The following is a 21,310-nucleotide window of genomic DNA, read 5'->3' as shown; positions in this document are numbered from 1 at the left end:
AAATCTACAAGAAGCGATGAACATATTTTTGTCTGTCTATTGTTCAAAGCTGTGTTGCCGTTGTGTGTGTGTGTTTGTGCATGTTTTGTTTTTGTTCTTCTTATAATCAGTATTGTTCGTTGATTTGCCGTTGACGTATACCTCACATATACTTTTCAGTCATATGGTGGCATGACCATCTCTGGACGGTGCTTGTTTTTAGTATCCATGTCCACCGTCATTTTACATCAAATTTTACCAAATATATTATAGCCTTACATTCAGTCGCAGTGCTCCGAAGTTGACTTTCTTTAAAGGCCTTGGGAACACAAACGGCCAGCCTAATGCTGGGAAAACGTTATATTACTTTTTTCCCCTTATACAAGTTTAAAATATGCGTTATAAAACATTAAATAACACAAATACGGTAATGATAAAATGCACTCTCAAGTTGATTTATTTCCAAGGATAACACATGAAAGAGTTTCCGCTTATTTTCAATGGTGTCAGTTAAGTTATATCGCTTACATTAAAAAATTAAAAAATTAAGAGGAGGTATGTCACAGTCCTAAAAGTGCATGGGCTAGATTTTAGTATAATGGGCGTTTATTTATTGTAGTAGAGGATGGAAAAAATTGAAGTGTCTACGTTTCGTGCACATTGAAATCGGAACTATTATTTTTTAATATTAATGCTTATGTGCTGTTGCTTTGTGCTTTCTTATTTTTAAATTGCTTCTTAAATCTTTCTTGAGCTCTTACTGGATGTACATTTAAATCCGTATGACAAATTTAGTAGTTATTGAACATGCCCAAAATAAATTGTATTGTCAAAATGTAGAATAGCATTAAAGTAAATGAAAAGGGCAATGTTTAAGTAAGATGAATATGTGAATAGTTTTTGGTACTGGAGACCATATAGAGTTACAAACAAGGCAGTCATTTCTCAAAAAATATATATATAGACCGAGGCAAGTATGAACAATTTTTTGTATTACAGTTTATAATGAAAGCTTTCTAACAAAAAGGAGAGTTGTATTTTTCTGAGAACCAAAATATTGAATCGTTTTTTGGTTCAATGTTTTATTGAAATGAAACTCTTCAGGAAATCTAATGCAAGAGAGGGGCGAAAGATACCAGAGGGAGAGTCAAACTCATAGATCGAAAATAAACTGACAACACCATGGCTAAAAAATAAAAAGACAAACAGACAAATAATAGTACACAAGACACAACATAGAAAACTAAAGACTAAGCAACACGAACCCCACCAAAAACTGGGGGTGATCTCATTACTCCTTTTCTGGAACATATGAACAGTAGAACAATCTGTTTAAAATCGCGATACATGTCATAATGTTAAAGTCAGTTCACTGGAACTTTTTTTCAAACTTTATCCGTTTACGTTTATTGCGTCTAAATGTAATTTTATCCTCGACCTGCTGTCTAGTTGCAATATAATATTTTTGGTCCAGTTGATGTTTGTTTATTTTAGTGTTTTACTGACTGTTTCTTAAAAACCCTGGTATGCATCTGAAGTCACCTATATTGCCTCAGAGATCTGAACATATATGCCGAGCTCTCTCTAGCCAATGACTTTTGTATATATAGTTAACTGTTCAACTTATTTAATTGTACAAACCTTTAAATAAAAAAATTTAAAAAAACCAAATGGCTTCAATTTAATTGATCTCTATTACGAAAATGGCACCGTTGTTTACTGATAAAGCCTTGCACAATCGATAGCCTGTTCCTATTTGATTTTTATTGACGCAAATGGCACCGTTGTTTACTGAAGTAAGCTTGCACAATCGATAATCTGCCTCAAATTATATAAATCGCTAATGACGCAAATGGTACCGTTGTTTTCCGTAATAGGCTTGCACAATCGATAGTTTGGCGCTAATTATATGAATCTCTATTGACGTTGTTTACCAACGAAGGTTTGCACAATCGATATTCTGGTGCTAGTTATATGCATCTCTATTGACGCATTTACCGATGAAGGTTTCGCATAATCGATAGTCTGGCGCTAGTTATATGAATCTCTGTTGACGCAAATTGCACCGTTGTTTACCGATGGGGGCTTGCATAATCGATAGTCTGGCGCTAGTGATATTAGTCACTATTGACGCAAATGGCACCGTTGTTTACCGAAGTAGGCTTGCACAATCGATAGTATTCCTCAAATGATATATATAAATATATGGATTTTGATGAAACGATGTCCCTATTTGCACAAACAAAAAACTTCAAAATTTAAACAATTAATTGACTTTAATGTCTGACCCTCGTGTACAAGAAAGCGACATGTTTGTAGAAACAAATCCAAATGAATTTATATCAATCGTTGTTTCTCACCCCTTCTCTTTCCTCGTGTCCAAATTGTCATTTTTTGAACAAGTACTCGTCCTGATACTTGAAATATTGGTCGCTTCATGGTTTGATTTAAGCTGTATTTGATATTTAAAAATTAAATGTACTTTAGATCATTTTAAATCATTGCTCAGTTGACAAAACCTCGATATGAACATCTTTTGTCTCATTTCTACAATTTGTGTGCGTTTTATCTTCATTTTCTCTATCACGTGTTTCTTTCTGGACAGGTTCATATTTTACTCTAAAGTTTCTATCAGTAGATGTTTTATAACCATCGTCAAGTTCTGCCATAATATCTTCAATATCAGATCTCACTTCTATACTATTTGAATGTTCCGAATGCTTGTTTTCGATACCACCATTTTCAAAAGAAATCAAAGGTGTTGTATTAGAATCGTTATCTTCCTCGCGTGATTGTTTTTCCTAAAATAAAATAATACGTTACTAATCAATAGCAGACAAAGAAAAATGCAATATACATGTATGACATAAGTGACAGTCGCGTTGTCTGATGAGTGTCTGAGTAACTTCAGGCTCACAATATCACTGTTTTGGTTAAATCGTTATCTAGAAGATCATGAAATGGCAATTGTGTATATAATCATTGTTATGTCTATACAAATACAAAACATATCATGCGACCAAAAGATATCATTACAGGTAGTATATAATGGACAATTGTAAAATCAGACAAATCATATTTGACATTTAGTGTCGAAATATGCATCTGTTGCAGCAATACTGGCACAGTTGACATTATTTATGTAGTTTTGAAATAATAATTTATCATCTGATCTCAAATCATCACAAATGATCAGTCCAGATTTTTCACTCAAATCATCAAAATATAAGAAATGCAATGGATTTGGATTGTTTTTTGTTCATTTAAACGAAGATGTTCATATAGTTTTATCTCCAAGTGATCCTTTTTTAACAAATGAAAAATGATTTAAATGATTTAAATTTTTTGCTTTATTCAGAGGGAAAATATTGATAACGAAAAATCCTTGTCTGGGTTTGGCTTTTAGTGTCTTTTGGGGATTTAACGGCTCTTCAACGTTTCTATTAAGGTTTTTGGATTTTTAAACATTTTGGCTTGATCAACATTAAAAAGACATCAATTGTCGAAATGCGTATCTGGTGCATTAACATTGGTAGCGTTTATATTATTGCCAAAGGATTTTTGTTTTGATTATACTTTCCTCTCTCTACAAGAAGTGCAGTGTATGTCACATCTATTTCTAAAAGAGTTGGAATTCGTATTAATTTCAAAACTTATCATCGGAAATGTTATGAAAGTTATGATATAAATCATATCGGTACCCAATTATTGAATACCGAGCTGATGGTATCCTCTGGGACTAAGAGTCCACCAGCAGTGGTATCGAACTAAAGCTAGAAAATAACACTTAACATATTTATTGCATTCGAAGTGCTTTTCTGGATTTACATTCATCAGGAACACTTAAAGCCGAACGGTTGATTATTCATCTAAATTGACGTGTGGTTCGCTTGATCTCAGTTCTTAATTGGTCAAAATCAAATAAGATCTCAAATTTTCTTGATATCCTCTGATTCCGCTATTATCCGCAAAAAATAGGCAATCATGCCAAATGAAGTAATAATTAGAACTTAATCCTTTTGCTAATTATTGAAAAGGAAGATTTTGTTTGCCTACACAACGTCTAAGAGTCATTAGAGAAATTCATGCAACACCATATCTCGTTCGAAACGAAACTTCTCAATTCTCGTCATTTTAAACAATTTTAAATTTTATTGTCTCGAAACTTTATTGTTGTAGAAACTCAGTATAGTGGTAGTCTAAATGTTATTATAGTTAATCTATGGTTTTGAAATCGAGAGGGAGCACTGAAATGAGTTTCACCCAATAGACTTCCACGTAGATACCCATACAATCTGAAATCAGGTACTTTTCAAAATAAAAACAAAAAACAAAAAATTCTGGTAATCGTTTCTTTTAAGATAATATGAAACCTTCGTATATTGCAAATGAATTGAAGGGTTTTTTCAAATAATTTGATGGACCCTTGTTTTTCTCAGTAGTATGCAACAGACAGTTGTGGATAATTAACTGCTTTTCCATATATGTGCCGTCGTTTATTTGCCTCTTGAACTTGAACTTAATTGTCACACTATTGGTAGGTGGACTGTGCGGAAGTTTTTTTTTGGGTGTATTTTACTTCAAATGCAAGAAATGATGTCTAGATTTTACATCACAAAACAACGGAAGAAAGAATCTTTTTTCTGTTTGAGAGTGTTTTTATTTTCGGAAAAGTATGAAACAGACAGTTGTGGATAATTAACTGCTTTTCCATGTATGTGCCCTCGTTTATTTGCCTCTTCAACTTAATTGTCACACAATTGGTAGGTGGACTGTGCGGAAGTTTGTTTGTTTTTTTGTTTTTTTTTTTTTTTTGGGGGGGGGTATTTTACTTCAAATGCAAGAAATGAGGTATAGATTTTACATCACAAAACAACGGAAGAAGCATCCTTTTCTGATTGAGAGGTTTTTTTTCGGAAAAGTATTGAGATATGCATTTTTGTGTTTTTAAATCACGGATCGGAAAATCTAACTGAAATATCTCATGCGTCTTTGCACATTTCAAGGTTGCATATCAACAGTGACTTTGTGTCCAAAATTTCAAGAAAAAAATCGATGAAAAACTTGACCTGAATTCGTATCAACGTTTATTTTCTCGGACGAGTCGGGTGTTAGTGGTTGGTATGGTATGTCTATCTTTTTCGGTAAATACATGTGTTGTTTGTATTACTAAATATAGTACATGAACAAACCTTTATGTAGAAATTCATTTTACTTGTGTTACTTTTCTTTTACGTGAAAAAAATTTAAATATTGTATCTTATAGATATATCTTATATGCTACATGTTTGTATTGTTTTCTGTCTATCGTATTGTTATTTATATGTTTTTCTTTAGTAATAATCCTATTGTTTGGATTTTAAACTAATACAATTCTTATTCTTATTCTTATAAAAATGTTGAATAAGTAATGTCAATATAGATGCTACCTATTGTACAGTAACAAAAAAAACTCTTATCAACTATCCAAATATCAAAACTTATTAATAATGGGATATAACTAAAAACATTTGATTGATAATATTTTGAGGAAAAAATGATTCATTTTTGGGCGACTCTTAATTTTAAAACATTGTTTCCTAAAGAATGAACATACAATAAGAGGATTGAATGATGGCTGTGTAACGTCAAGTGGCAAAAATCACATTTACATTCAGTACAATCAATAAAAGCAGTTGTGGGGTATATGCAAATAAGACCGAAACCTAACGAACGTCACAGAAGTTTAAAGACATTCAGAGGTCAACATATGGATTTTAAGCTCGCTTAAAGTAGTAGGGGGGGGGGAATGTTTAAGAGCGTACAAGAAAAACATTTGGCTCTAATGCATTCCTTATGTATTGTTACAGACCCCACTTTTTCTAAAGGTCTTTACGTACTGAAGGTCTTGTGAACTGTATTGATGGTTTGATTGGATTTTTAAAAAGAAATAACGTTTTTCATCTTTTTCGCTATGATGCTCATGGAGCTCTACATGGTATTCTAAAATATTACCCGATTAAACGTTGCTGTGTATTCCCTTGTTCTGGAAGACCATCCAGTGAAGCAGGTGGCAACATATATCAAAGTAAGTGGTATTATTATACACAGTATACATACAACTAAAAATGTTATGAATATATTCATTGAAGCACAGGACTTATACCCGTACTCAATTGTCAAGTGTGGGCATTTTTCGTAACATCTATTTCTGTATGTAAAGTGGTTTTCAACTTGACATGTAGAGCTTTCAATACACTCGGTTCCGTTTGCAACATAATCAGAAGGACATGTTCCATAACAATGAATACGTGGTTTTGAACTGAAATCCTTATGGCTTAGTGGAAAAGCAGGTGGGCACTCATCTAAACAACTAATTCCAGCTATCACCTTTTGTGGTGGACATTCTTTAATACAGTCTAATCCATCGAGATAAAACTTTGCAGAGCATTTGTTTGTGCATCTTTTCCCAATTTCAGAATGTTCTAGATAGGTATGGTAGGGACATTTGCCTATGTCTTTACAAGAACTTCCGACGATTAGCCTATTGTCCGGGCATTTTTCTACACAATTGTCATCCATTATAAATAAATGATGTGGGCATTTATCATGACACTTCTTGCCCTGGTTTGTAATTTCGACAAGAGCATTTGAATTTGGACAAACATTCACACATCGATTATTTTCAAGATAAGGTATGTTGGCTGGACATAATTTATCACAGAAATGGTCATTTATAACTGTTCCGTCCGGGCATCTTTTTAGACATTTGTTTATACTTCCCACTATTGGTTCTTTTTGTATTAATTGAATATAAGTGTACGGATGTGAAATAGGACAGCTTTCAGTGCAAGTATGTATATGAGTTTTAAGGTTTTCTGGACAATTGTCAAAACATGTTTCCTTGTAAAAAAATGTTTTGTTTGGACAACTTTCCACACACTGATATATCCCAAACCCTTTACCGTTCTTAGTGTAATTGAAAGGGTTTGATAGAGGACATTCATTCACACAAGATGATTCAAATATAAAATTTGCATCTTTTGGACAGTTCGCAACACAATTTGTATCGTTGTAAAGAAATGTATCCAGAGGACATGATTGCATACAGATATACTTTATATGCTCCTTATAAGGGTACCTTTTTTCTGAAGTGGTTTGTTTGTATGCGTACGGAAGATTTCCATAACATATAGACACGCAAGTAGAGTTGAGTATATATTTTTCGTCTTTTGGACAGCTGTCTACACAATCTTTATCTAAAGTTTCAAGATTCGGACACGATTTCACACAGCTATTATTGTAGTGTTTTTTATATGGCCAGGTTTCATCCTTCGTAACTGAACTGTAACTGAACGGAAGATCGCCGTCACATTTACTCACACATGTAATATTATGCTGGTATTTAGCTTCCTTTGGGCACTCTGAGACACATTTTTTGTTATAATAAAATGTTTTACAACTATCTACACACGAATAATCCCAAGCATTTCTTTGCAGAAAAGGAAAATCATTTGGACATGTCTTATAACACGTTTTATTCATCCTATATTGAGCCTCAGAAGGGCAATAGTCCATACAAGTCCTATTGTAATAAACCTCTGAACAATAGTTGACACATTTAATCGTTGTTCCAGATGTTGGTTGCAAGAATGATTCATTGCTTGGACAATTTTTCACACATATTCCATTATAGTCAAATTTGCTAGTGGCTGGACATTCACCCACGCAAACATTTTTATAAAGACGTATTGCAGGTGTTGCCCAGGAATATAGTCTTTGAAGCCAAGGAATATCTGCCTCTACATTGATACATGACTCAACACATATGAAAGCGGCACGCCCATAGTGTTTTGTATCTAGATTTATAATATATTGGTTTCTTGGATATAAATTAGGGTGCGATTTAGGACATTTTCCTACGCAGGTCTTGTTGAATAAATGTTTACCGCTAGGACAAAATTCTACACACACATTTCCATCGACAACTGTTTCGTCTGAACATGATTGCGTGCACGTTGGTATAATATTATATTTTGAAATCTTAGTTAAAACTAACATGTGGGTATCTGGGCAAATATTATGACATGTTTTGTTAAATAAATAAGGAGCAGATCGAGGACATTTAGTGCTACATGTCGATTGAGCATATGAGGCCGCTGTAAAATCTGGACATGTTTGTAAGCAAAAATTAAACGATTCAGAATGAAAAACAAACGGATGGGTTTCGGGACATTTAAGAGAACACACTTTTCTTCCAGTTAAGCAAATTCCTGTACATTGATCAACAGTAACATACGGAGCGTCTGCCGGGCATCTAAGCATACATGTATCATTATATGTTACTGTATACTCTGGGCATGTTTTGACACAATTTGCTTGATAGCAATATGGAAAATCACCACCACAAAGCCTTCCTAAACAGTTGAACTCGTTATCAATTAGACAGTATCTAGCAAGGTCAGTCTCCAGTCTTCTGGTATGTGGAGGACATGTGCTGATGCATGTTTGTTTATATATTGCTTTATCTGAAGGGCATGTGCTCTTGCAGTCATCTCTACCTGTGTTTACCTCTGTCGGTAAGCACATTGTCCATATAACCTAAAAATTAATAAAATAATGAATAGATGACGTCTATTGCATTTTTGATGCTTTTAATTGTAATTTTCAATTCAAATTAGCAGAAAGCTGACGCTATATCATTGTCTTTTACATACTTACGTTTCTTGAGGTATGTAATTTCTTCACTAGAGCTGTAAGTAACTTGGGAAATTTTGCTATCATGTTCGATGTCTTAGTCTTAGTCATTTAACAAATCAGTGCAGTTCGATGTAGAGGACGTTTTAACTTTTCCTTTCAGATCATTCAAAAAATGTCCCTAGGTTATTTTAAATACGGTTTTTAACGACGTTCTGTTTGAAAGAAAGCAGAAATATCAAAATACCTATTTCTCAGACTTTCATTTGTGACCAATTTTGAGGCTTGGTGTCATCAATTTATGCAATTTTCTTTATCATAAATCAGTCAACCTATACCACAATGTTTGCTACAAAATTTTCAAAATACAAAAAAGTGCTTCGAGATCTCAATATTGGCGACTTCCGATTACATCATATCTGCATTTTCCCCGTTCATTTATAGCAACATGACTAGCCACGTAAAAAATATTAAACTTATTAGTGTCGCAAGCAATTGTTGTGTTAGATAATCGAATCAATAAGCCTGCCACGAACTAAATAAGACACCAAGAGATAGACGTGGTATACACCAGATAAATGATTGTAGATTTACGACATAAGTTTTATTGGCATAGAAAAATTAACGCAAATTCGCGACTGAGTCTCATTAACAACACTACGCGTGGGACTAGTGGGGAAATTTCTGCTTACCCTTATGGAGCACCTAAGTTCACCCCAATTATGTATGAGGTTATAGTTATTCGGTCTTTAAATTTCTCTGTAGTGTTTTGTAAATTTTTGTTTGTTCTTTTTTTTGTGTTTTTTTTTTTCTTTTTTTTGTGCAATGTAATATTTTTTTTTTATTGTTTATTGTCAGTTGATATATTTTTTTTTTAAAGAGAGATCTTCGAAAGTTTTACGGAGTCATCATTACCTGGCTAGCTATGTGGAATATCTATGTCACAGAAGGCCATGGATAAGTTCAACTTATCGTAACAATCCCGTCCTCCTTTCCTACATTGTAAAATCCCTTAGCGTAAAGCATCACTAAATATGTACTTACCATGAACAAGAAAGGAAGGTTAAGGAGATTCTGCTCCACATGTGGAACCCGTAAGAAACAATATGTTGATAAGGTTGTGAAACCACTATAGGAACCATAAGTTCAACACTTACTTAATCAAATGCAATAGTTTTACCCAAATTGCAACGAGTACCCAAATTGCACTAAGTACCCAAATTGCACTTATTTAGAAAAAATAGCAGCGGAAATCTTGCAGGTTTTCTTAGAGACTAAACAATTTGTATTTTTGTGATTTGACATTATGCTCGTCTTTCAACATAGGTAAATATTTATCAATTATGGATTTTTGACGAGGTCAATACGTTATATATGGACCTGTTCAGATTATATTGACCGAGGACAAAGTCCGAGTTTCAATATAATCTAACAGGTCCATATATAACGTATTGACCGAGTGAAAGTCCTTAATTTATATATTACATATGTAAATAGTGTAAGTTTGAAAATTATATTGACTCGATGTTACTATTTTTGGAAATGATGTTGACTCGATGTTACTATTTTAGTAACATGGAGTCAATATCATTTTTAAAAATCGTAGCGTCGAGTCAATATGTCAAAATAGTGAAAAAATACAAAATATATAATGGAAAACACGTGACCAAATAAACCAATGAGAAACAAGAAAAATCAAACCATATATGATATATTTAAATATACACAGAACTTTCACAGTATATATCAACAGATGAAACATTCACTGGAAAAAGTAAAATCTACGGAAACGTCGCCATGCGACGACCACAAAAGATCATCTTTTAAAAATCAGCAAATAAAATATGTTACAAGCATTCATTTCTTAAAAAAAATTAATAGTAAGCATGGACTAATGTTAAATTGTTCTAAATGTTTAAAGAAATAAAACAAAACATCTGTTGTTCGATTTTTAAGAATGAAAATTTAAGCATGGATGCAATTTGGGTACTGCTCATTACAGAATCATGGTCGGTTCAATAAAATTGAGAATGGAAATGGGGAATGTGTCAAAGAGACAACCCATTTTCTATGATTCAATATGGATTCAAAATTAAATTGGTGGAAGTATATAGTAAATGAAGATACATCTACAAAATAAACACTGAATGGAAACTTTTGTCTGGATCATAAATAAACGTAGGTGAAATAAACTGTCAAAATATATGCAGTTTAGGTACCCTCACGTTAAATGCCCTACATTTGTTGTCAAAAGTCTGGCAATGAAAAAAATTGAGTACACGCACTTGTCTCTAACAATTTACACATATAACGTTAATTAACTTGTAAAGGTATGAACAGCATTTTCTCAAGATAAAATAAAAATTCTACAATATAACACATAATAACTTGAACATAGACAGTTTAAGAACAGGGAAGAAATGTCAATAATAAAATGTACAACCATAAGTTTAACAAAAGGGTTAAAATTGACCCTACGATTTTGATGTTTATTAATCAGGCCAATATATTACACATATCACGTGGAAATAGTTGTTTTATTACTTTTAATACAAAATAACTTCGTTTTGGGACATCACATTAAAAAAGACGAAGTAATACATTATTTGTGTTGTCACGTCGATTTTGGTTAAATTTTCAATAGTTCTTAACAGTTTTTAGCATAATCAACTTTGGCGCCATCCGTGATCCAGAACGTTTTTGTGTCTAGGAATTCAATATCATCATTGGTAGTTTTTGGTTATAAAGCATGTTGGATGTAGGCTGCTGCAAAATGTTTCCTCAAGCTTTTATGTCAGAAAAATGCACAAAATCAACGTATTTGACAATAAATCCAAAATTATTTCGAAGCCTAAAATGTTATCTTATGAAGAAATTTGTTAAACCTGCTGACTCCGCTTGCACAATTGCATGTACTCAAATTAAATGGTCACTGTGATGAATGTGCAAACTAAAGTTTCCCGTGTAAAGAGTAAATAAAAGATTAGATACATTTATAGCATTCATATTTCATATACTCTAGTATAAAACACAGATTAACCTGTATGCATATTAATAGGCATAAACAATTGATAATTGCGATGGCAGTGAACTGAAAACCTACAAGTTTGGAAATAATTTCGCCTTGATGATAACAAAGACACATAATACATGATATATCATATTGGATTCTATGTCTCTGGTGGTCATGACCATTTCAATACCTTCATCGTGTTTAAAATGTACAAGTACAAGTTTAACAAAAGGGCTAGCCAGAAAACCAGGTTCAACCCACCATTTTTTCTTAAAATGTCCTGTACCAAGTCAGGAAAATGGCCATTGTTATATTATAGTTCGTTTCTGTGCGTGTTACATTTTAATGTTGTGTTTCTGTTGTGTCGTAGTTCTCCTCTTATATTTGATGTGTTTCCCTCAGTTTTAGTTTGTAACCCGGATTTGTTTTTTCTCAATCGATTTATGAATTTCGAACAGCGGTATACTACTGTTGCCTTTATTTAAAATTGACCCTACGATTTTGCATATATTACACATATCACATGTAACAATCAATACAATACACTGGCGCAACTTCTTTTCTCCTTTAAAGTTTACATAAAAATAAATAATATGCTCACAGTTGTTAACTAGTAATCTCTGTTATCTTGAGAACATGAAAGAAAATAACTGTGATCAATATGCATAAGCTAAACACATAACTATCAATAAGAATACAAAATAATTCTGACATTTCTTTTCTCCTTTAAAGTCTATACTATATCTTCATCGAATGCGATCAAATGAATGTATATATATATTGTATAAGTAGTTAAACAAAAAATACTGTGCATATACATTGTAATAAACATAAAATTATCAGTAAATCAAATACAGAAAGAAATATGACTTTTCTTTATTTTAACAACCTACGGACGAGTGAGCATTAAATTTAAAAGACAACGAAATCTTTAAACCGCGCTGGCGTTTTCAATTCAGGGCGCTTACGGAGAACGCGTTTGTTATCTTGTTCATTGCTTGACTTACTATCTGTAATGTGACGTTCTAGACTATTATCAGGTATCTCAGTCGGCTCGTCCAGATTTTCAACATCGTCGATATTTTCGCAAAAAGGAAAAGGCGGGGCTACGCGCGAGCTGGTGGTAGGTTAGGGATAGGCCCAGGAAGGCTATCTTCATCATGGTCATCACAATCGGACTCCTTATCGTATTCGTTTTGAGAGTATCTTGGATTTCGGTGGACATTTATGGTGTTTAAAACTTTATAACATTCCGAAAGTTTTACTTTGTAGGACGAGGCGTGGAGTTGATTGCCTAAAATTTTTTTGATGAAACCCCATTCGCCATTACGCGCTACTACAAAGTACCGATCTCTCGATTGGGTCTTTGACCTGTTGGTATAAAGGTAAACCAAATCCCCTATGGAAACATCAGGGATCGGACGACCGGGTCTACTGCATTTAGAAATTTCGCTAAATCCGTGATTTTTTTTTCGGGCCTATTGTTGTGCGCTAATAAGATTCATGCCAGAAATAGGCAATTGTTTATGAGTAAACTGATTTCTTTGAGTCCATAGCTCGCGGCAGGACAACCTACGCTGGCGAAGTTTTGAATTAAGTCTCGTGGTAGCAATAACTAGTGTATTTACAGATAGAGGAGACTGATCGTGTTCTTCACGAAGTAACTCGTCTTCAAGCTCAGCGATGGCTTTATCGGCAACTGGATTTTTGTTCTGATTTTTGACGCGACCAATTTCAGTTGATATGTTGAGCTGCCGGGTCAACTCGAACGACAACACTGGGACCGTTTAAATGCTTTAAAGGTATCAATAAGTGTATTAACCCATCACGCAAGCTACCCAGTTTTTCGTCTATGATAAAGCACGTCCTAGTGTACAACGTAACAGTTTCTCCGACGACCAGGATGAGTTGACGGTTGCGCCTAAGAACGTCGGCCACGTAAGATATGCCAACCAAGTCCGGTTGGTCTTCTGAAGACTGTTCGACGAGGCTCTTATGGAACCGTTTTAAAGACGCGCATGAGTGACAGGAGTCACTAGCCTGTTCGGCCGCCTTTGGCATATCTAAAGCGTAAAAGTGTTGTTTTAAGACGAGGATTAATTGGTGTTTTGACGGATGGTCCAACTTAATATGTAGAGCGGTGACGAGTCCTTCAAGAACGCTACGTGGAACAATGATCAATTCGTTGAGTAGAGCAAGGGGATTACAAAGCCGAACAACTAGCAAACCGTTTTTGGCAATTGATGCAACTTTCTGGTAACGTTTGACGTCTTTGATGTTTGTCAGTTTTTTGGAGGGCCGAGTGCCTTGTTTTAAATGAGCGTGAGTGCGCCTTAGATCAGGGCATTCTGATTGAATATTAATCCAGGCAGACCTGGTAGTAAAAGGTAGGCGAAATTTGTCATTAAAAACGTCTTTAATGCTTACGGCTCGTACGACAGAATCTTCGGTACGCGATATAAAGCAACAAACATGACAATTAGGCTCTGTACATAAGGGTGCGTTTCTGCTTGCAAAGTCCGATGGAATATTTGCACGACCGGATAAATGATTGACTCTAGCCTGGTATCGGCTTACGACGGAAAGAAACGATGTGACACGCGGACTGGCAGAAAATTCACCACGACATCGTTTTTAAAAGCCCTACACGCAGAGTTTGCTGTCTGTCAACACATTAGCTTGGAGTTTTGACTGAATAATAAAGGGACTGAAATGTTTGACACTAGCGGCAATTGAAAGCGCTTCGATTTCGCACGGTAGCCACAATACTTGATGTTTACGCAACTTAGCACTGAAGAATCCTGCTAAGGACACTTTACCCTCAGGATTTATGTATAGGGTCGCTCCGATACCGCGTTTAGTGACAAATCCGTCGGTGACAATCCATAGTTGATCACTGCATTTAGGTAGCGTGATGGCCTTACGGGAGTTCAGAAACTCGAAATGTTCTCTTATCATGTCGGACCAAATAATTTTGTCAGCTGATTTCATACCACATATTGTCTCTTCTAGTGGGGCTATTAAGTTAGAACAATTCGGTATAACACGGCCTAGCATTTTGTAAGCACCGATAAAGGATCGAAGACCACGCACAGTGTCTGGTATAGGACACGATGCTAGTGTTGCTACTCTGTGTGTGCTAGCGGAAATTGAACCCTGTGACCAAATCCAACCTAGGATTGTTATCGATTTTGGGCGAATAACAGTTTTGCTAGGTGATAGACAAATTCCTGATTTTTGTAGCGACTGAAGAACGCATTCCAAATTGTGTAAAACCTCCTCTGGGGTATTACCGCCGCAAAATAAGTCATCTGCTAATTTAGCTACGCATCCCTTTTGTAAGAAATCCCCCAAAATACGACACATTAGTTCTTCAAGAGCCGTTTCGGAACCAGGCATTCCCATCGCACAACGTGTGTATACGCGAACTCCACGATAAGGGGTCGCGACTCCGCAATACTTCATCGAATCTTTTGCCAGTGGAATTTGGTAAAATGCGCTTGTAAGATCAGACTTGATTATATATTTCCACTGTGCGATCGTACGGAGTGTCGAATCAAAGTCGGGCATAAGAGAGGGTTGCGGCTTACTATATCTGCCAGCATCGGCAAATGCCGTTACAAGTCGGAAACCATCGGAAACTTTTTTGACAAGAAAGGAAGGAGGGTTAATATACTGGACTGAAATTCCTACGTCTTCGGGTTTACGGAACATTTCTTTACATTCCAATTCGTCAAATTTGTTTTGGAGTTCAACCAAATTATTTTTGAAATACTGTGGCATTCTACCTTTCCGTTGGGGAGGCTGGACAGGACCCATATTAAAAGATGCTTCAAAGGGACCTATTGCCCCATTTTACCCTTCAAAATTAGGACTAAAAACTTCACTTAACTTTCGCAGAAGTTAATTAAACTGGGTTTGGAGATCTGGACTAAGTAAATTATCTGGGTCTACAGAGACTTGGAAAAGTGGGAAGTATGTGTTGTATCTATGTAGTTTGTTCTTTTTAGGTCACGGATATTGTCGGGAGCCTTTGGTGCTTTGTCTACGGTATTCGTGAGTCGTACTCGACAGAAATGTTCATTTCGTTGTATGAATTGCCTTACCAATGTGTTATTCACCATGCATATTTTGCCTGCGACAGAATGAGCAATTTGCGGTATAGGCCAATCTTTCGTACGAGAAGAGTCAGTGTGAGGCTCGATCGCAAGAATGCAATCCGATTCTATTTCCGATGGGATATCGTATTCGCCGTAACATCCTGGCCAAACTACTGAACTATATACATAGCTAGCTGAAGGAGCCCGGATAAGAAAAACCTGTGTTCTACGTACTCGAGTTTTATTAGTTCCTCGTTTGGGCTACCATAACTAACAGTTACCTTATCGCGTATTACGATTTAATGTTTGCTAGGAAAAATCGCGATGTCGTTCGACGACATGAAAGGGATACCGGCGAGTATATCAACGTCTACGTCGTTCACTACTAGGGCCTCTAACTGTAACTCGATCCCGTCCCTCGAAAGTGTGAAAAGACATTCACCAACTATATTTAACGGGGTAACACCGTCAGCTTAAAAAGCGGAATGGTTGCTTTTCTTAATTGTAACGCCGATGTAATCCGCGGAAGAAGCTTTTATCATACTTACCTCAGCACCCGTATCTAGTGTTAGCTCAAGCGGGAAATGTTTATAAAATGCCTTAAAGTAAGGGGACTGTTTAGTGCTCACCCGTCTTAATGCAGATTCAACTCTAAGCTTACTAGTACCTATATCATCATTTAAAAATAAGACTCGTTCATTATCAACATTGTCATCAGACTCACTATCACCTACTGCTGTACAATTAGATTGCCTATATTGTCTGTCTTCATTGGGTAAATATTTACAAGAACTTAAAAAATGTTGGGACGGACGGCCTGCTTGCTTACATAAAATACAACACTTTATTTGACGAATAGTTCTTAAACTACCTGACTTCTTTGCACTTCTGTCAAAATGTTTGTCTTTTATTGACGCCCGTAAACCCTTGGCATCAGTGGCTGAATGAATTTCGTCAAATAAACTATCAAGTGCCTGTGAAAATTCAGATTTCAAAGAAGCTAATGTTTTTGACCGTAATTCAGTTCCATATCGCTGTTTCACTAGGTGGGGCAAGTCACAATGAATAAGTCTTAACCACGTAAGCACAATCAGGTTTTTCAAAGAAGGCGATAGTTCTTTCGTCGGCTTCAGGGACTTCTCCGTGGTGATGAATATTGACACCCACACGAAGCAAATTGTCTTCAATAAAACTAGCCAATTGCTGAAATAAGTCCTCAGGACGTTCATTTGGTTCCAAAAAGATGCTATTAAAATCAAGAAAGTGTCCACCAGTAGATTGAAATCCGTAGTGTAGACAAATGACTGCCAAATAGAATTAATTGATGTCGAATTTTTAATTACAGTGTTTCTTGAAATAATCGGGCAGTAATTTGCTATTTGTCCAAGCATAAGGTCCAAATGTGTGCACTTTTGGGTTGCTGTTCGTCGGTTAGCTTCGGCAACCTCCTCGCCATCGTCAGCAATGCCACGCAAAGGATTGGCGTTGGTTTTCGTCAGCCATGTAAATCCATCTACAAGGAACGCTGCGAAGTTTTGATCAAGGGAAAAGGTATATTGTAAGTTTTGTCTCCATGCTTCAAACGATGTAATTGTTTCTTCTTTTGAGAGTGACCATTGTTTTGGAGCACGTGTGCCTGCCATTTTGTAAAGATCAGTTATGTCCAACAATAGAAAGTGTTGATGTGTTAGTCAAAATAAATGACAATTATTTCTGCTCACCTTAAACTTGGGTGGAATAATGTTCAAAAGCTTGAGCTATTTGAGCTGTGGGTCAATTATTTGAATTTTTGAAATAATAAGGCTTTTCTACCTCAGGAATAGATTACCTTAGCTGTATATGGCAAAACTTTTAGGAGTTTTTGGTCCTCATTGCTCTTCAATTTCGTACTTTATTTGGTCTTTTTAACTTTTTTTTATTAGAGCGTCACTGATGAGTCTTTTGTAGACGAAACGCGCGTCTGGCGCAAATCCAAAAATCAATCCTGGTATCTATGATGAGTTTATTTCTTAGACCGCTGCCGCCACGCCAGTAAGCAGAGAAAACTAACACATGTGACCGTTAGGAAGGCACATTTAATAATGAATGTCAGGCGATAAACAATTAAGAGAAATAAGCCATCAATAATTATACATGTACATGACACATGGAGTAAGGGAGATAATACAAATCAAAATACACTGGCGCAAAGGTAACGTATTCGAAACTAATATCGATAAAAATTACGTCTTTTCTTCCTGACGAGGAATTTAACAACTCTGTATGCCACTTTCATTTATATCCTCAAGTTTTATACCAACAAATTTAAATGTATCTATATTTTGCGTAGAAATTAATTAAATTGTTTTTAAAGAGAAAATATTTTAAGTACAAAGTAAAAAAAAACAAAGTTAAAGATATATAACCGACATCATGGGCTATTTATAGAATAATAAATTCCTGATCGGATTTCCAAAAAACAACATGGCAGTTGAAGAAATCATATTGAAAGTAGAAATTCCGAATGTGGTAAGTTTCCGTATTTTATGTAGTAATGTGTTGACTTGGTTATTAAATAAACCTACTCGACATGACATGGTGTAAACAATACCATAATGTTTGTAAATAAAAATGTATTACAAAGAAATTGTTACTAAGAAACATGATAAAATGGAAATTGTTTTTTTACTTACCGTGATAAACGCAAAAAGGCATAGCATCTGAGTTTTTGATGGCACCATTTTTTATCTTCGTTAATTTTTAACGTAGTAGTTTTGTCAATTATTGTTAAAGTCAAATTCTACTGCATTGTTCCATCCATCTGGCGATCTTCGTTCTGAATAACGATAACTCTTCAACACGAAATATTATCGTAAAGGATGCACTGATCTAAAATAGAAAATGCAGTTCCCCATAAAGAACTCTTTTTGTGCCTACAACTGTATGCCTCTTACTATGAAGTTTCATATAAAATCATACCCTGGAATTGAAATGTCGTTTGTTAATCAGTTTATTCATGATGTGCAGTCAATAGTGTGTTACTAGTATGCTTATAGATATTGTATGGGGGATTAATTAAAACGGTCAAACGGAAATCCATTCATTGGATTCAGGACAGTTATAAAAGAACAAATCTAGCTTGTGCTTTTGGGAATCAGAAATATTCAGTGAAAGGTGAACGATTGCTTTATGTGATTTAATTCTGTTTAAAGATGTATGACCCCATCCCTGGAAATTCGTGGTTTCCTTTGATTAACTTTGAGACAGTACTGCTAAAAGCATATATTGGTTATTGTACAAACACCATACTTTTCGACTTTTCGGAAAATTGGAAGTACTCAATGTACAGTTTACCATTACAATTTTGGTATCTGTCACCTCTTTTTAGCTTACCAGGCCGAAAGGCCATGTGAGCTTTTCTCACCACTTGTCGTCCGTCCTCCGTCGACCGTCACCGTCTATTAACTTTTACAAAAATCTTCGTCTCTGAAACTACTGGGACAGGTTTAACCAAACTTGGCCACAATCCTTATTGGGGTATATAGTTTTAAAAATTGGTACGATGAACCCGCCTGTCAACCTAGATGACCGACATGACTAAAATAGAACATATGGGTAAAATGCAAGTTTTGTCTATTATCTTAAAAACCGCTATGAACAAAGAAATTCTGACAGGGACAAATCTATTGAGAATGTTGATATCTACATTGTACCTGCTGTCCATCATGTTATGTCAAAACTGTTAGAAGACTTCTTTTAGAAGTTATAGCCCTTAAATGTCAAATTTTATAATTTTTTGTCAATTTTGCCTTTTTTTTTTATATAAACTATAATAGATGCAGAAACATTTTTATTAGGAAGGTGATTAGCAAGACATGATCTACAAAAAAGTCAACATGCCTGAAGTCATCAGGCGACTCCTTCTCCTTATTGGAGATATTGCTCTTTAATGACGATTTTTACCATTTTTTTGCGTTTTTGCCTTCTATTTTAAAAACTATCATAGATAGAAAAAAAACTTTAAAGGATAAAATTATCAACAAATCTAGATTTACAAATAAGTCAACATAACCCAAATCGTCATTTGACTCCTTATTGAAGTTATTGCCCTTTAATGACGATTTTCCTCAATTTTTTGCACTTTTGCCTTTTATTTTGAAAACTATAATAGATAGATAGAAACTTTATAAAACAAAAACCATCAGCAAGACAAGACCTACAAATATGTCAAATGACTGAAATTTTCAGTTAATTCTTTATAGAGTTATGCCCTTTCATGGTGAGTTTTCCAAAAAAAGGGCTATTGTTGAAGATACAGGTGAGCGACACAGGCTCTTTTGAGCCTCTCGTTTATATACCATTGTTTTGAATACTAGTAGGTTCCTACTCGTTGATATATATATATTCGTTCAGGATATTGACAAAGCCTGTAGATTTTTAGGTATTTTAAAACAATTTCCCAGTTCTGAAATTTGAGAATCAATAACTTCAAGAACGGCGTCTTGAGTCAAAATTGACTATTTGAAAGCCTTTTCTTTTGTTTTGTTTTTTTGTCGATACAATCTATGTAATTCAAGTGAATGGTGCCAAAATTCAAAGTAAAATGTTATGATAGTAAGTAAAGTATTTGAATATATAAAAATAAGGAGATGAGGTATGATTGCCAATGAGACAACTATCCACCTATGTTCAAATGAAGTGGATGAAAGCAATTATAGGCAACCGTACAGCCTTCAACAATGAGAAAAACCATACCGTATAGTCTGCTATAAAAGGCTCCGACATACAAAATATGAAACAATTCAATTGAGAAAACTAACGGCCAAATTTATAACAAAACAATTTACGAAAAGCAAATATGACCGACACGAACCAACGACAACCACTGAACTACAGGTTCCTGACTTGGCCGGACAGGCAGATAAAGAATGTGGCGAGGTTAAACATATTTGTGAGCGCTCAACCCTCCCCCAACCTGGGACAGTGGTGAAACAGCACAACATAAGAACAAACTATAAAAATAAGTTGAAAAAGGCTTAACTAATCAGATAGATACAAATCAGAATAATCAAACAAAAAAAACAGACCGGACGTGGCAGGGTATTTATCCATCCCCCATCCCTAATAACAAAAAGGACAATTAGTACAGATCTGAGATTACTCGCAGTTACTGACAGCTATTGCAAAGCCAATCCAATGTATTTAGTGTACAGACGTCATTTAGACCCCCGTTCACACTTGAACATTTAGATCGATTTAAACTAGATCGGTTCACTTTAGATCGATTTAAGCACAATGTGAACGCATTGTATCGATCTTTAATCGGTCTAAACTAAAACACCAAAAGAGGTAGTTTAGTTTGAATCGATCTAATTAAGTGAACCAATCTAACGTTAAATGGGAACGCAGAGATCGATCTTAACTAGTACCGTATTGAATCGAAAATAATTTGTGAGCATGCATGGCGGCAAAAAATTACACGTGCAATTTATTACCAAATGAATGACCATCATAAAAGGCTGAAAATTAACGAAAACTATACGAACAGCGGTATCAACATTTG

The 21,310-nt window shown here is 35.0% G+C and overlaps 2 protein-coding genes across 4 annotated transcripts in view; one reads left to right on the top strand and one right to left on the bottom strand.

Moving 5' to 3' along the window:
- Positions 1-410: 410 nt before the first annotated feature.
- Positions 411-18,597, bottom strand: LOC127735473 (proprotein convertase subtilisin/kexin type 5-like). The gene is made up of 3 exons (XM_052245646.1): positions 18,441-18,597; positions 5,974-8,559; positions 411-2,780 (listed from the first exon to the last, which is right to left on the bottom strand). Exons 1-3 carry the CDS (start codon positions 18,486-18,488, stop codon positions 2,478-2,480), a joined length of 2,937 nt encoding a protein of 978 aa, XP_052101606.1. The 5' UTR covers positions 18,489-18,597; the 3' UTR covers positions 411-2,477.
- The window catches only part of LOC127735515 (uncharacterized), a 21,165-nt gene continuing 17,866 nt past the window's right edge, over positions 18,012-21,310 (top strand). For all 3 annotated transcript variants that reach the window (XR_007998439.1, XM_052245699.1, XM_052245707.1), the window contains exon 1: positions 18,012-18,276. The gene's annotated coding sequence lies outside the window, so the exon portion shown is untranslated. The remainder of the gene's footprint in view (positions 18,277-21,310) is intronic.

The sequence above is a fragment of the Mytilus californianus genome, unplaced genomic scaffold, assembly GCF_021869535.1.
Source record: "Mytilus californianus isolate M0D057914Y unplaced genomic scaffold, xbMytCali1.0.p SCAF_1, whole genome shotgun sequence".
NCBI classification, from domain to species: Eukaryota; Metazoa; Mollusca; class Bivalvia; order Mytilida; family Mytilidae; genus Mytilus; species Mytilus californianus.
This window is presented reverse-complemented; position numbering and strand designations above follow the sequence as displayed.

Bases quoted from the DNA above. Each gene is read 5' to 3' on its own strand.
- LOC127735473 (XM_052245646.1), bottom strand. From the start codon at position 18,488: ATGGTGCCATCAAAAACTCAGATGCTATGCCTTTTTGCGTTTATCACG. The intron at 8,560-18,440 runs GTAAGTAAAAAA...ATTAATTTTTAG, and splicing joins GCCTTTTTGCGTTTATCACG to GTTATATGGACAATGTGCTT. The intron at 2,781-5,973 runs GTAATATTTTAG...ATTTTATTTTAG, and splicing joins ACACAGCAACGTTTAATCGG to GAAAAACAATCACGCGAGGA.